Here is a 12,839-nt window from a genome sequence, read left to right on the forward strand (position 1 = left end):
CTGATTTTCCACATTCTTCTCTAGGGTGTAGAAATGAGAAGCAAGGGAAGACCTTTTTTTTTTTTATTTTAAAAAAAAATTTTTTTTCAATGTTTATTTATTTTTGGGACAGAGAGAGACAGAGCATGAACGGGGGAGGGGCAGAGAGAGAGGGAGACACAGAATCAGAAACAGGCTCCAGGCTCTGAGCCAACAGCCCAGAGCCCGACGCGGGGCTCGAACTCATGGACCACGAGATCGTGACCTGGCTGAAGTCGGACGCTTAACCAACTGTGCCATCCAGGCGCCCCAAGGGAAGACCTTTAAAGAACTGTTCAAACCCCCTACTTTGAAATCACTGTGATAGAAAATGTGGCACGGTGGATAGAGCTCTGTGGGGTACAGAAGGTACAGCAAGGGGATACTGGAGTGATTGGGGCCAGGGCTGAGTCGCTCCCAAAAAAGGGAATCTCTAAAAGCCAATGTCAATGATAGGCTAAGGGTTTCCATTCCTAACACACATAATGCACTTACTTTCCTATCAGTAAGAAAAAAGGCAAATACCTCTTGTGGAAAAATGGCCAAAATTGAATGTGCATGTCAAAAGAAGAAATACAGGTGACTAATCAACATGTGGAAAAAAAAAAAGGTCAACTTTATAAGCAACCAAAAAATGCCAATCAATACAGCAAATCCCCTATTGTTCCAAAAAAATTTTTAGATAACATTCACTTTTGGTGATTGTGTGGAGAAATGAGTAATTTACTCCACTAGAGGGCAATTCACCTGTATGTATTCACGTTTACTTTTACTTTTTATTTTTTATTGACGTAAAATATACATAACATAAAATTTACCATTCAACTATTTTAAGTATATAGTTCAGTGACATTAAGCACATTCACATTGTTGTGCAACCATCACCATCATCCATCTCGAGAACCTCTTTTACCGTCTCAAACTGAAACTTTGTACCCATTAAATAATAACTCTCCATTCCCCCTGTATTCACATTTTAATATGATTTATGATTACCATACCATACCAGGGAGCAGAGAAGGAGAAGCCTGAATCCTACGCTAAGGTGTGGAAGTCTAAAGGCCAGGGAAAGGCTTTCTGCAACAGGTGATGCCTGGGCTGAGACTTGAGATAGAATTTAATTTGCCAGGTGTGGGTGGATGGGGGGCAGTAAGGGCATGCTCCCTGCCCCAGTTCTAATAATGCTTCTAAGGGGCGCCTGGGTGGCTCAGTTGGTTAAGCGTCCAACTTCAGCTCAGGTCATGATCTTGTGGTTCATGAGTTCCAGCCCCACATCAGGCTCTGTGCTGACAGCTCAGAGCCTGGAGCCTACTTCAGATTCTGTGTCTCCCTCTCTCTCTGCCCTGCCCCAGTCATGCTCTCTTTCTCAAAAATAAATAAACGTTAAAAAAATAATTCTTCTAAGTATTTAACAATTAATCACTATGCCCTTATTTACATATGTGCATATAGACAATTTTTGCATACAAATTTCTGAATGCACAAAACTCCCACAATTTGAATTAGGCTACAGGATGGAAAGTTCTTTTCTGTTTTTTAAATTTGTTTTAGTTTCTTTAATGTATTTATTTGAGAGAAATAAAGACAGACAGACAGACAAAGCTTGAGCGGGGGAAGGGCAGAGAGAAAGGGAGAGAGAATCCCTAGCAGGCTCTGCACTGTCAGCACAGAGCCCAACGTAGGGCTCTAACTCACAAACTGTGAGATCATGACCTGATCCACAGTCAAGAGTCAGGCACTAAACTGACTGAGTCACCCAGGCTCCTCTCTACTTTGTAGTTTTGACCTGAGTTCCTTTTGTGATGGACATCCTTACAGTGAAGTTTTGCATATGAATTAGGCTCCATCATCTAGATTCACTCTTGTAGGGTTGGGAAGGCAGAGCTCATCTTTCAATGCCTGGCTATTTTCTGCAAGAAGTTTATAATGGAGATGCGGGGTGTTCTTCAGCAGCACTCTAGGACCTGGTCACTAGCACTGTGCATGACAGTCAGGAGAAAGTCACTGCAGCTGCAGTCAGAAAATCAGTTTCCTGATTCACCTTCCCTTCTTTGTGGAAGAGACAGCAGTTCTGATGGAGCCAAGTTCTTCAGGGTTGTTCTGGAAGACATTCTTTTTTTTTTTTTTTTTTTAATTTTTTTTAATGCTTTTATTTATTTTTGAGAGAGAGAGAGCAAGTGGGAGAGGGGCAGAGAGAGAGAGAGGGAGATGCAGAATCCGAAGCAGGCTCCAGGCTCTGAGCTGTCAGCACAGAGCCGGATGCAGGGCTCGAACTCATGAACCGTGAGATCATGACCTGAGCCGAAGTCGGACACTCAACGCACTGAGCCACCAAGGCACCCCATTCTGGAGACATTCTTTCAGGACCAGCACAAAGCCCCCTTTTCCAGCTTTTCCAAGTGTATTGTAAACACTCATCCTGTATGAAATCACTCTCAGCTTAAAAATGGATTCTGTTTCCTGTAACTGAACCCTAATAAATCTTTAACGAATATTTTCCCTACTTTAGAATGGTGGCTATTAACTCCATTGAAAGAAAGATAAAATTTTTTCAAGCTACAGTTTATAGAGAAGGACTCCTAGCCATAAATAACTTACCAAAGTCTTAAAGTCAGTAGTATTGGGACCCAGATCTCTCTGTTGCCAAAGCCTTTGCTCTTACTTACCACCTGTTAAAAAACAAAATTCAAATGAGTAAAATTGAGGATCTACTTGGCTTTATTAAGCAATTCATGAATCTGGCAGCATCCCATCTAACAAGTAGAGGAGAGTTCATAGGAAGGAAAATTATTAGCAGAAGAAAAGAAAGGACTGTATTAGGCAAACTGGCCTTCTGAAGGAGAAGGGCAGGTCTTATTATGCAGTTTACCTCATCTTCCTTTGGGGGATAGAGAAGGCCTAGACAGCAGATTACCTAGTAGTGCTTTTTGGAAAATTCTTGACTGACCAGTTAAAACTTAACATTTCTGGGGGAGGTTGGAACTGCAATTAGGTTAGATATTTAGCTCTGGTTTAGTGACTCGGCCTAGCTCAAGAGGCACCATTTTCAGCCTGTGGTTTTCTTTTTAACACACCTTATGTTGACTCCCCAAAATTCACAAACATACTGATTCACACACAAAATCTTCTCTGCATTGGTGGATAGTGTATTCAAATTGTCTTTCTTGTTCATGCTTTCTTTGTCTCTGTCTTCCAGATATGCTGTCAGGGGAAGCCAGCTAGGCATTCAGAGCATGCGTGAAGAATCACCCAGTACAGGGGCAGCTGGGTGGCTCAGTGGGTTGAGTGTCCAACTTCGGCTCAGGTCATGATCTCGCAGTTTGTGGGTTCAAGCCCCATGTCGGGCTCTAAGCTGTCAGCATAGAGCCCGGAGCCTGCTTCAGATTCTGCATCTCCCCCCCCCCTCCCCCTTCCCCATTCATGCTCTGTCTCTCTCTCAAAAATAAACATTAAAAAAATTAAAAAAAAAAAAAAAGAATCACCCAGTACATAGCAGTGGATAATTCACAGAGCCGGTCCTTTAATCCAGTTTAACTACTAACACAGGGAGCCAAGGCAGAGCTGAAGCATACAGCCCCATAGGATTAGGCCAAGTTTTTTGGTTTTTTTTTTTGTTTGTTTTTTTAATGTTTATTTATTTATTTTTGAGAGAGAGAGAAGTAGTGAGTGGGGGAGGGTCAGAGAGAGACAGGGAGACAGAATCCCAACCAGACTCCACACTATCAGCACAGAGCCTGATGTGGGGCTTGAACCCACAAACCAAGAGATCATGACCTGAGCTGAAATCAGGAGTCAGACACTTAATTGACTGAGTCACCCAGGTGCTCTAGGATTAGGACAACCTTAAAACCATACTGCTTTTCTGATGATGAGAAAGCATATGTGAACCTGGGAAAGAAGGGGGATAATTTCTGGGAAGAATTGAATTTGGGGTTTTTGTATTCGAACTCTTTTTTGGCACTGGGCCATCTTGCTTGCTTTTCTAGGGAAATGTCTTCTATGACCCTTCAAAAATCTGTTTCTGGGGCACCTGTGTGACTCAGCTGGTTAAGCATCTGACTCTTGATTTTGGCTCAGGTCATGATCTCACAGTTTGTAGGTTTCAACACCATTTTGGGCTCTGCGCAGACAATGCGGAGCCTGGTTGGGATTCTCTCCCTCTCTCTCTACCCCTCCCTTGCTCATTCTCTCTGTCTCTTTCTCTCTCTGTCTCTTTCTCTCTCTCCCCTCTCCCTCCCTCCCTCCCTTAAGCTCTCTCTCCAAATAAACTTAAAAAAAAAAAAATCTGTTCCTATTGGTTTAATAAATGACACTAGAATTGAACTACTTGGAAAAAACTAAGTTAGAATACTTCCTCAGGCTAAGTGTCAAAATTAATTCCTGCTATATTAAAGGATAAAATGTAAAAATTAAAAGAACCAGAAAAAGATATAGTTGAACTGTTGAACTGGAAATAACATAAATGTCCATCAGTAGGGGAATAAATGATGCCATATTCATAATGAAGTACCATAGAATCATTACAAACTATGAGGTAAATCTAAGTTTACACACCTGGAAAGATGATTATGTTGAACCTGTAAGCAGTAAATATAAGATACTAAACAATATGAGTAGAGGAATACCATTTTTATTTTTAATAATTGTGTCCTTAATCCTGTATTTATGTATATATATATATAATAGTAAAGTTTGAAAAGTGTTAGAAAAGAAACAAGCACCCCCAAATGGAGTATTTTGTACTAAACCCCATGTCAGCAAACCAGACTTAAATCAACCTAATCTAATTGCAGTTTCAACCTCTCCCAGAACTGTAACCTTCAGCTAGTCAATCTGGAATTACCTGGTCAGCACTAGTGAGGTAATCTACCTGACAGACTCCCATCTTTCCCCAAAGCATAGTGACCTTGCCTGAAACTCTGTGCTAGACACTTCCTTTTCCACCCTGTTCTGCCTATAGAAGCCTTCCCTTTTATTTTTTTTTTAAATTTTTTTTTTCAACGTTTATTTATTTTTGGGACAGAGAGAGACAGAGCATGAACGGGGGAGGGGCAGAGAGAGAGGGAGACACAGAATCGGAAACAGGCTCCAGGCTCTGAGCCATCAGCCCAGAGCCCGACGCGGAGCTCGAACTCACAGACCGCGAGATCGTGACCTGGCTGAAGTCGGACGCTTAACCGACTGCGCCACCCAGGCGCCCCGAAGCCTTCCCTTTTATACAGCTTCTTGGAGCTCCTTTTTATTTGCTAGAGGGGATGTTGCCTGATTCATGAACCTTTGAATAAAGCCAATTGGATCTTCAAATTTACTCGGTTGGATTTTGTTTTTTAACAACAGATATGTACCATACTGAGGCCCTCTAGATTACCCCTGGGGACGGGGGGGATAGAAACGGAAGGGCCAGAGGAAGCAGGACCACTTTTACTTCTCTCTATAATATTTTTAAGAATGGTAGAACTATGAATTATTTCTACTAATTGTGTTCAGTAATTAAAAAAAAAAAACTGACTTTAAAAAAAAATTTTTTTTTTAACCTTTATTTATTTTTGAGGACAGAGACAGAGCATGAGCGGGGGAGGAGAAAGAAAGAGGGAGACACAGAATCTGAAACAGACTCCAGGCTCCGAGCTGTCAGCACAGAGCCTGAAATGGGGCTCAAACTCACGAACCATGAGATCATGACCTGAGCTGAAGTCGGATGCTTAACTGACTGAGCCACCAAGGTGCCCCTTCTCATATATAGTTTTAGCTATGTATATTAAATATTTATAACTTTAAAAATCTAAATATTGTTATTAAAATTCGCCACAAACAGCTCAGCAATTAAGTCACAAAACCTACGTTTGATCAGTTTCACAAAGTGCTTGGTTCCACACCCCAGAACAGAATGGCTCCAAGTGCACAAGGTGAAGGCATGTCTGGGATATCCTCTCTTGAACTACATTCAAGTTATGAAGAATCCCACTCCATGACTACAGCTATAATCTACTTGGTGATACTGCACAGAGTGTGGTACTTGAATGTGCCAGGGTGGTCATGCAATGAGACTTCTGGCCCACAGCATAAAACAAAAGGGACTAGAATAATCTGCAGCCAGAAGAGCCTGCCCTGAATTGTTTTAGACTGCTCTCTTTCCTTCATAACTATCTGAGGAGAGCTCCTCCCTATAGCTTTACATAAGACCTTTCCCCATTCTTTAAGTAGGAAAATTCTACTCTAGTTAAAGTAGAAACTGAATTATTTCATAATAAACATCTCATCTTCCCCAAATAGAGTGCATGCCTTGTTTGTGTTCTTCATCCAGGTTTTAAAAACTTGATAAGACAAGATGCAGATTAGTTTCCATTTTTATTAAAGTTTTTTTTTTTTTTACTAAGGAATACATTACACTTAAAGTTCAATAACACAAATAAAGATTAGTTCTTAAATCTTCTATTTCATTTATCAAAAATGTAAACATAAAATAATTTACCACTTCTTCCCCAATCTTGACTGAACATAAAAAAAAAAAAAGGAGTCATATTTTCAGGTAAATTCTTTCTTCAGAATGAGTAGCAGAGACTTTATTAAACTATATTCATCTTCCTGGGCTGCAAGGACATGGCATGGATGACTAAGCGCTCACTATGCACTGGGTTTGCGGGTCTGTGACTGAAGTCCACCTCCTCCACCAGGACTGCTCAAGTGCCCTCAGAGATGGCCCTTCTCTCTCCGTTCCGTGTCCAAGGACATGGACAGCGCTAAGGCCTTGAGCACAAGACACTGTGATGAACATGATGTGCAAACTGGCATACTCCAGGAGGCAGATCAGAGCCAGCAGTGACCTACCGAGTCTGGATGAGTGTTAGTCATAGAATATTAGAGCTAGAAAGATTCTGAGAAAGCAGCTAGTCATTTTACAGTTGGTCTCAATCAGTAAGTCTTCTAATATTGAGGAGAATATTGATAAAATTTTTTGGGATACTCAGACATACTTATGTATCTTCCTAAGCCATTCAAACTTCATTAATTTGTTTCTCATCTTCAAATATTGATAAACTCTTAAGCCAACATACTAGGCTGAAACTAATTTCAAGCATAACATTTCATAACATTTGAAGAATGCCTATTTGGTTTTAACAAACATAAATATTCTTAAGAAATAAGTAAGGAAAAAGGATGCTCTTCAGGAGAATATTAGAGGGGTCTATATTAAGACAACCCTAACTGCTTGCCAGTTTCTTTAAAGCTGTCAGCTCAAGTCTGCTGACATGGCTTTTGCTGCCTTCCCCTAAATTCTGTTCTTAAAAACCTGAGAGACAAATTCACTTGATATTTTTGACATTTAGGATCTTAATACTATCAAAATGAACCTAAATCTGAACTGAAAACTGAGGTAGTCTAGTCAGTTTTTATATGCACTCCACACGTTTTGAGTCAGAAAGGACTCCAGTCTACTATCCCCAAATCAGCTACTCTTCATTCTCCTTCCGTGCCCCAGCTGGCTTCCACAATAGTTGCAGTCTGCTAGTCTCCTCCTCAGTGAACTGCTTCTGTTAACATAAAGGGCATCCTGCCAAAGGATACTAACATTTAAACCATTTCAAATTCTACAGTTCAAAGTAGAAGTCTAGCCCACTAATTCTGCACTGAAATCTCAGATTCTAAGTCTGTTTTTAGAATACTGACATATTCTAAGTGACTCAAATGAGCCTCTCAACACTTCTTACAGGTTCAGTGGCCTTCTAAATCTTCATGGAGTACACTATGAAGAATCAGTGATTAGCAACTATTCTCGAGACTTATTGAAGAGGAAGGAAGACACCAGAGCAGTTAGTTACCCTCAGAAACTCAAGATTTTTTAGCCTCACACTTTAGCAAGTTCCTTATTTGTGCAGAGAAAACACTAGGGGATCAGATTCCAAGCTTAATAAATATATATAGAAAAAATGTCATCTATAATATTTTCTCCAGAAAGTTATTAGTGCAAATATAATTATATCAATAAAAAATAAAGCAAAAATATATTTCAAGTATAAAAAGCACCATGCTTGGAAAGAATACTACCTAAATGGCATTACTGCACAACAGTCAAAATATAATCGAACCTACCACTGTGAATTCTCAAATCTATTCATCATCGTATTTTTGGTGAAATTCTTTATACACCTTTGCAGATGATTCATAATCACAATAGACATATAAGTTTAGAGTTTTATAATTTTCTTAAAAAATATACTCTATGCTTTTTTCTGACCTTTAAAGTATGTGTGACAAAGGCAGAAAACTGAGCACTGGCCGGACACCATTACTATTAGTTTCTTTTTAGCTGAAGTCAGCTGTGCTAGAGACCCCCAGCACTTTACAATGACAAATACCTTCAATTTAAAACTGTATGCAAATACATATTCAAAATTAATGCGTTGAAAAACAAAAGTTGACTTTCTTTATGCTGGGGCTGCACTTTGGCTCCAATACCAAATGGTCAGTTGGAATTATTTTTTAGTAATTATACTGCTTGCTCACTTAGCACAATTTCTTAAATGCAGTGCTCAATAACTATATGCTAAATTAAGGGTGAATGAATGAATGGATGGATGGATAGATGGATGGATGAATGAAAGAATGAATGAATGAATGAATTTGTCCAGGAGTTATGTTTATAATGCCGCAGGACTTCAGTAGCTTTGGAGACAAACTGTGCATTACTCATCATTAAAAAATTTCAAACTGGAATTACTAAGAAGGGTTGATAAGCTCCAGTACCAGAGCAGAATTACTTCTGAGGATGAGAATATAAAGCAGGAGGTAAAGAACATCACCTCGTTTCAAAGCACAGGCAATTTTCTGACTTGTGCGGACTGAGCTTTATGTTGTAGGTAAAGTGAGCCCTACTGAATAGGCCCTATACCAAACCTACACTTTGCTATTAGTAAACAATTCAAACCATCTGTTTTGACTTACATTTTTCTTCTTATATATAAAATACTTTTCAGATAGTAAGAATTCTTCTGTTAACAATTTCTAAGCCCACCTGAAAGGAATAGTTCTATTTTTGTTGGATTACAGCTGTCATAACTATTTTCTGAAAAACACACAATTATGTTTTCTTCTGTTTGTTTGCATGTCTTCAATGTTTTTACAGGGCAGAGTATTTTTCTCTCTCTGCTCCCATGTTTTTCAAGTCATTATTAAATTACTGGAGAATACACTGGAAGGGCTACCAACATGTAATAGTTCAGTAGTAAACTGCCACACAGCTGGTTTGAAAAGGCAAGCATGGTTAAATCATAACATTTAGCAAATTATAATTAAAAAAACTTTTGAGAACTATGAGAACAATGATTTAAGTGTACCAAGCACAGCTATTAAACTCAATATAGGTATAATAGTGATGTAGAAACCTAATTCAATTACTGTCTATAACTCAAAGGACAATTTATACTTGTGAGGACAGGATCCACAATTTATAATTTTGTAATAATCAGCTTTTTAAAAAAAGTTACTGCAGTATTGATGAACTTTCCCATCATTTTAGGTTAATGAAAATGCTGAGGTATGTAATCACTCTGAAAATTTCACCAATTATCCCATTTTCAAAGGAAAACTTCAGGCAGGTTATATATGCTGAAAAATAGAGACATGGTGACTTGGAATTCCTTCTCCTCCTCCAAACTCTGAGGCTGTTGGGTTGCTGATGAAGAGTGACTGCTGTGAAGCTCTGCTTCAAGGTCTTATTGTAGTCAACGCTTCCAAGCCAAAGTCAGGAATGCCACTTCTGCCATCTGCATAGGTTGGCACTCACCCAGATTTTGTGCTTTGTTCAGAAGAACATGACACAAAGGAATGTCTTGAGAATTCACTTTTCCTAGTGCCATACACATAGAAGAAATCCAGCCAGCAGAGGAAATAGATTGCCCAGCAGAAGCCAGAGGGTGACCACCAGGCTAGAGGAACGGGAACAGAGATCTAGGGTTGAAAACAAGAAATTGACTTTCTGGAGACATTTTTGGAATAAATCATACCACGTAAAAATTAACAGATGAATATAGGTGATTATTAAAAGGTGAATAAGGACCACCTTTGGGAGGAGAATCAAGAATGACTTCCTGAAACCTAGATATGCAAAGTCATTTTCTTACATTTATGGAAAAAGAATGAAATATTTTATGCAGGAAGAAAAAATGATATAACCACCATATCAAGGTTACTTTTTTGTTAATTTTTTTAAATGTTTATTTATTTGAGAGAGAGAGAAAGAAAGAGAGAGAGTGTGTAGGGGATGGGCAGAGAGACAGGGAGACACAGAATCTGAAGCAGGCTCCAGCCTCTGACCTGTCAGCACAGAGCTCAATGTGGGGTTCAAACTCATGAACCATGAGATCATGACCTGAGCCAAGGTTGGATGCTTAACTGACTGAGCCACCCAGGCACCTGCACCATATTAAGGTTAAAAGCAGCACCCGAAAAAAGAAAGAAGTGTCTTCAGAAAGTATCCCAACAAAGCTAAAGATGCTACACAGAAAGTAAATTAACATCTTGGCTATTCTGACATGGGGTGCAGGACTTTCTTCCCCTTTTCTTCCTTGTCCTTTCTAAGTATGGTGACCCTATAATTTATCTCCTCAAATCAGGACATTTTGAGACAAGTGTTGAAATAAATATCTAGTCCCAAGATGGAACCACTCCTGTGCAGGGTGCCATGTCAGCAAACTGAAACTTAAGTTAATTTTTGAGTTCCTCTGCTTGACCAGAAACACAGTATAACTAGTAAGCTAATCTCCAACTGCCAAGCCAACTGAGACCTACACTTGTTTCCTTTTTCTTTGCTCTTTCCAAATATGGTCAGATATGCAATCAACTCAAGCCAAGCACTTCTTCCTTGTTTCCTGCTTGCTGTCCTTTTCCCTTATTTTGCAGTTTTCTACTCTTGAGTGTGGAGACTGCCTACTTTATGAAGTGTCAAATAAAATTTGCTTAGACCAACTAAATAGTTCTTTCTGATTAATACAAGGGAATGATATTAATAATTATACCAGGACCACTGGCACATTGACTGTCCCAGGAAAACCAGGACATATGGTCCCTGATCTCTAAATATCTACCCATCTATCCATATTACCCCAGGCTGATATGGAAAGGCAGAAGATTGTATGGGCTTTGGGCACTAGGAATACATTAAAAAAAATTTTTTTTTAATGTTTATCTTTATTTTTAAGACAAAGAGAGACAGAGCATGAGTAGGGGAGAGGCAGAGAGAGGGGGAGACAGAATCCGAAGCAGGCTCCAGGCTCTGAGCTGTCAGACCAGAGCCTGACGCAGGGCTCGAACTCGTCAACTGCGAGATCATGACCTGAGCTGAAGTCGGACGCTCAACCAACTGAGCCACCCAGGCACCCCAGGAATACATTTTAATTTAGCTATGAGTCATTCTCAGGGCTAAAATGACTTCTCCAAACAATTCTCAGAATGGAAAACATTTTTGGGGCCTCCTGGGTGGCTCAGTCAGTTGAGCATCTGACTCTTGGTTTCAGCCCAGGTCATGATCTCATGGCTTTGTGGGTTTGAGCCCCACAGTGGGCTCTGCACTGGTAGTGTGGAGCCTGCTTGGGATCCTCTCTCTCGCCCTCTTTCTGTCCCTCCCTCATTTGCACTCTATCTCTCTCAAAATAAAAAAACTTTAAAAAAAATAAAAAATAAAAAGTTATACACACACACACACACACACACACACACACACACACACACAAAGTATGGAAAACATTTTTATTGTATCCAGGAGACCAGGTCAACCTGACTTTATTTTAGAAATAAGTTGTCCTTTCTAATATTTCAATTAATAAACAGCCAACCAAGCTTCAAGTCTGACTTACTTAAAAGATAAGAAAAATAAGATTTGTCTTCAGCTACATAATGAAAAGAATGATAATTGTTAAGGCACTGAAGCTTGCTCTTCTGAGCACTATGCAGTGTGGAACAAGTATTTAAAAAAAATTATTTCACTGCCTGTAAGCCAGGTAAACAATGGAGAATTTCTATTCTTCAATGGAATCATGCTGGTATTTGTAAAATCTTAAAAAAAAAATCCCACTTAGCTAACAACAGTCCTCGAAGTTTAGTCCTTATGTCAACAATATCAGCATCACCTGGGAACTTGTTAAAAATGCAAATTCTGGGGGCATCTGGGTGGCTCAGTTGGCTACGCGTCTGACTTTGGCTCAGGTCATGATCTTGTGGTTTGTAAGTTCAAGCCCCAAGTCGGGCTCTGTGCTGACAGCTCAGAGCCTGGAGTCTGCTTCGGGTTCTGTGTCTCCCTCTCTCTCTGCCCCTTCCCCTGCTCATGCTCTCTCTCTCTATATCTCAAAAACAAATAAAAACATTAAAAAAATTTTAATGCAAATTCTCAAGCTTTAACACAGATCTTCTGAATCCGAAATTCTGGGAGTTAAGGCCTAGCAATTTAACATGATTCTGATTAAATTTTGAGAACTTCTGATGTAGGACTGCACTATTCAATATGGCAACCATAGCTATATGTGCTATTTAAATCTCAGTTAATTACAATAAAATAGTTTCACACTAACATTAACCACATCTTACATGTTCAAAAGTCATATGTGGCTAATGAGTACTGTACTGGACAATGCAGACTATGGAACATTTCCATCAACCCAGAATAAATTGGATAAATTGTAGCCTAGAGCATCAGGTAAAGTAGTCTTGGCTGGATTAACAAACGGACCCTGGAGTCACTAATAACACAGGCATATCCCTTTACTTCCTGACTTTCAATTTAGCCCAAAGGAAATAGGAGAAGTAGGTATGTTTATCTACTGTTGGTA

At 39.5% G+C, this 12,839-nt stretch overlaps 1 protein-coding gene across 11 annotated transcripts in view; it reads right to left on the reverse strand.

Moving 5' to 3' along the window:
- The window catches only part of LMLN (leishmanolysin like peptidase), a 149,279-nt gene that overhangs the window by 54,740 nt on the left and 81,700 nt on the right, over positions 1-12,839 (reverse strand). For 4 of the 11 annotated variants that reach the window (XR_006585130.1, XR_006585132.1, XR_006585133.1 and 1 more), the window contains 2 exons: positions 9,803-9,944; positions 2,617-2,687 (listed from right to left, as the gene is read on the reverse strand). Coding sequence is in view for 4 of the 11 variants with exons in the window: in XM_045037062.1 (XP_044892997.1) it covers positions 9,799-9,966 (168 nt within the window). In the remaining 7 variants the exon portion in view is untranslated. Of the gene's footprint in view, positions 1-2,616; positions 2,688-6,350; positions 9,967-12,839 lie in introns of those variants that run through there. The other 7 variants (XM_045037061.1, XM_045037062.1, XM_019839911.3 and 4 more) reach the window with 4 other exon arrangements.

The sequence above is a fragment of the Felis catus genome, chromosome C2 (assembly GCF_018350175.1).
Source record: "Felis catus isolate Fca126 chromosome C2, F.catus_Fca126_mat1.0, whole genome shotgun sequence".
In the NCBI taxonomy this organism is placed as follows: Eukaryota; Metazoa; Chordata; class Mammalia; order Carnivora; family Felidae; genus Felis; species Felis catus.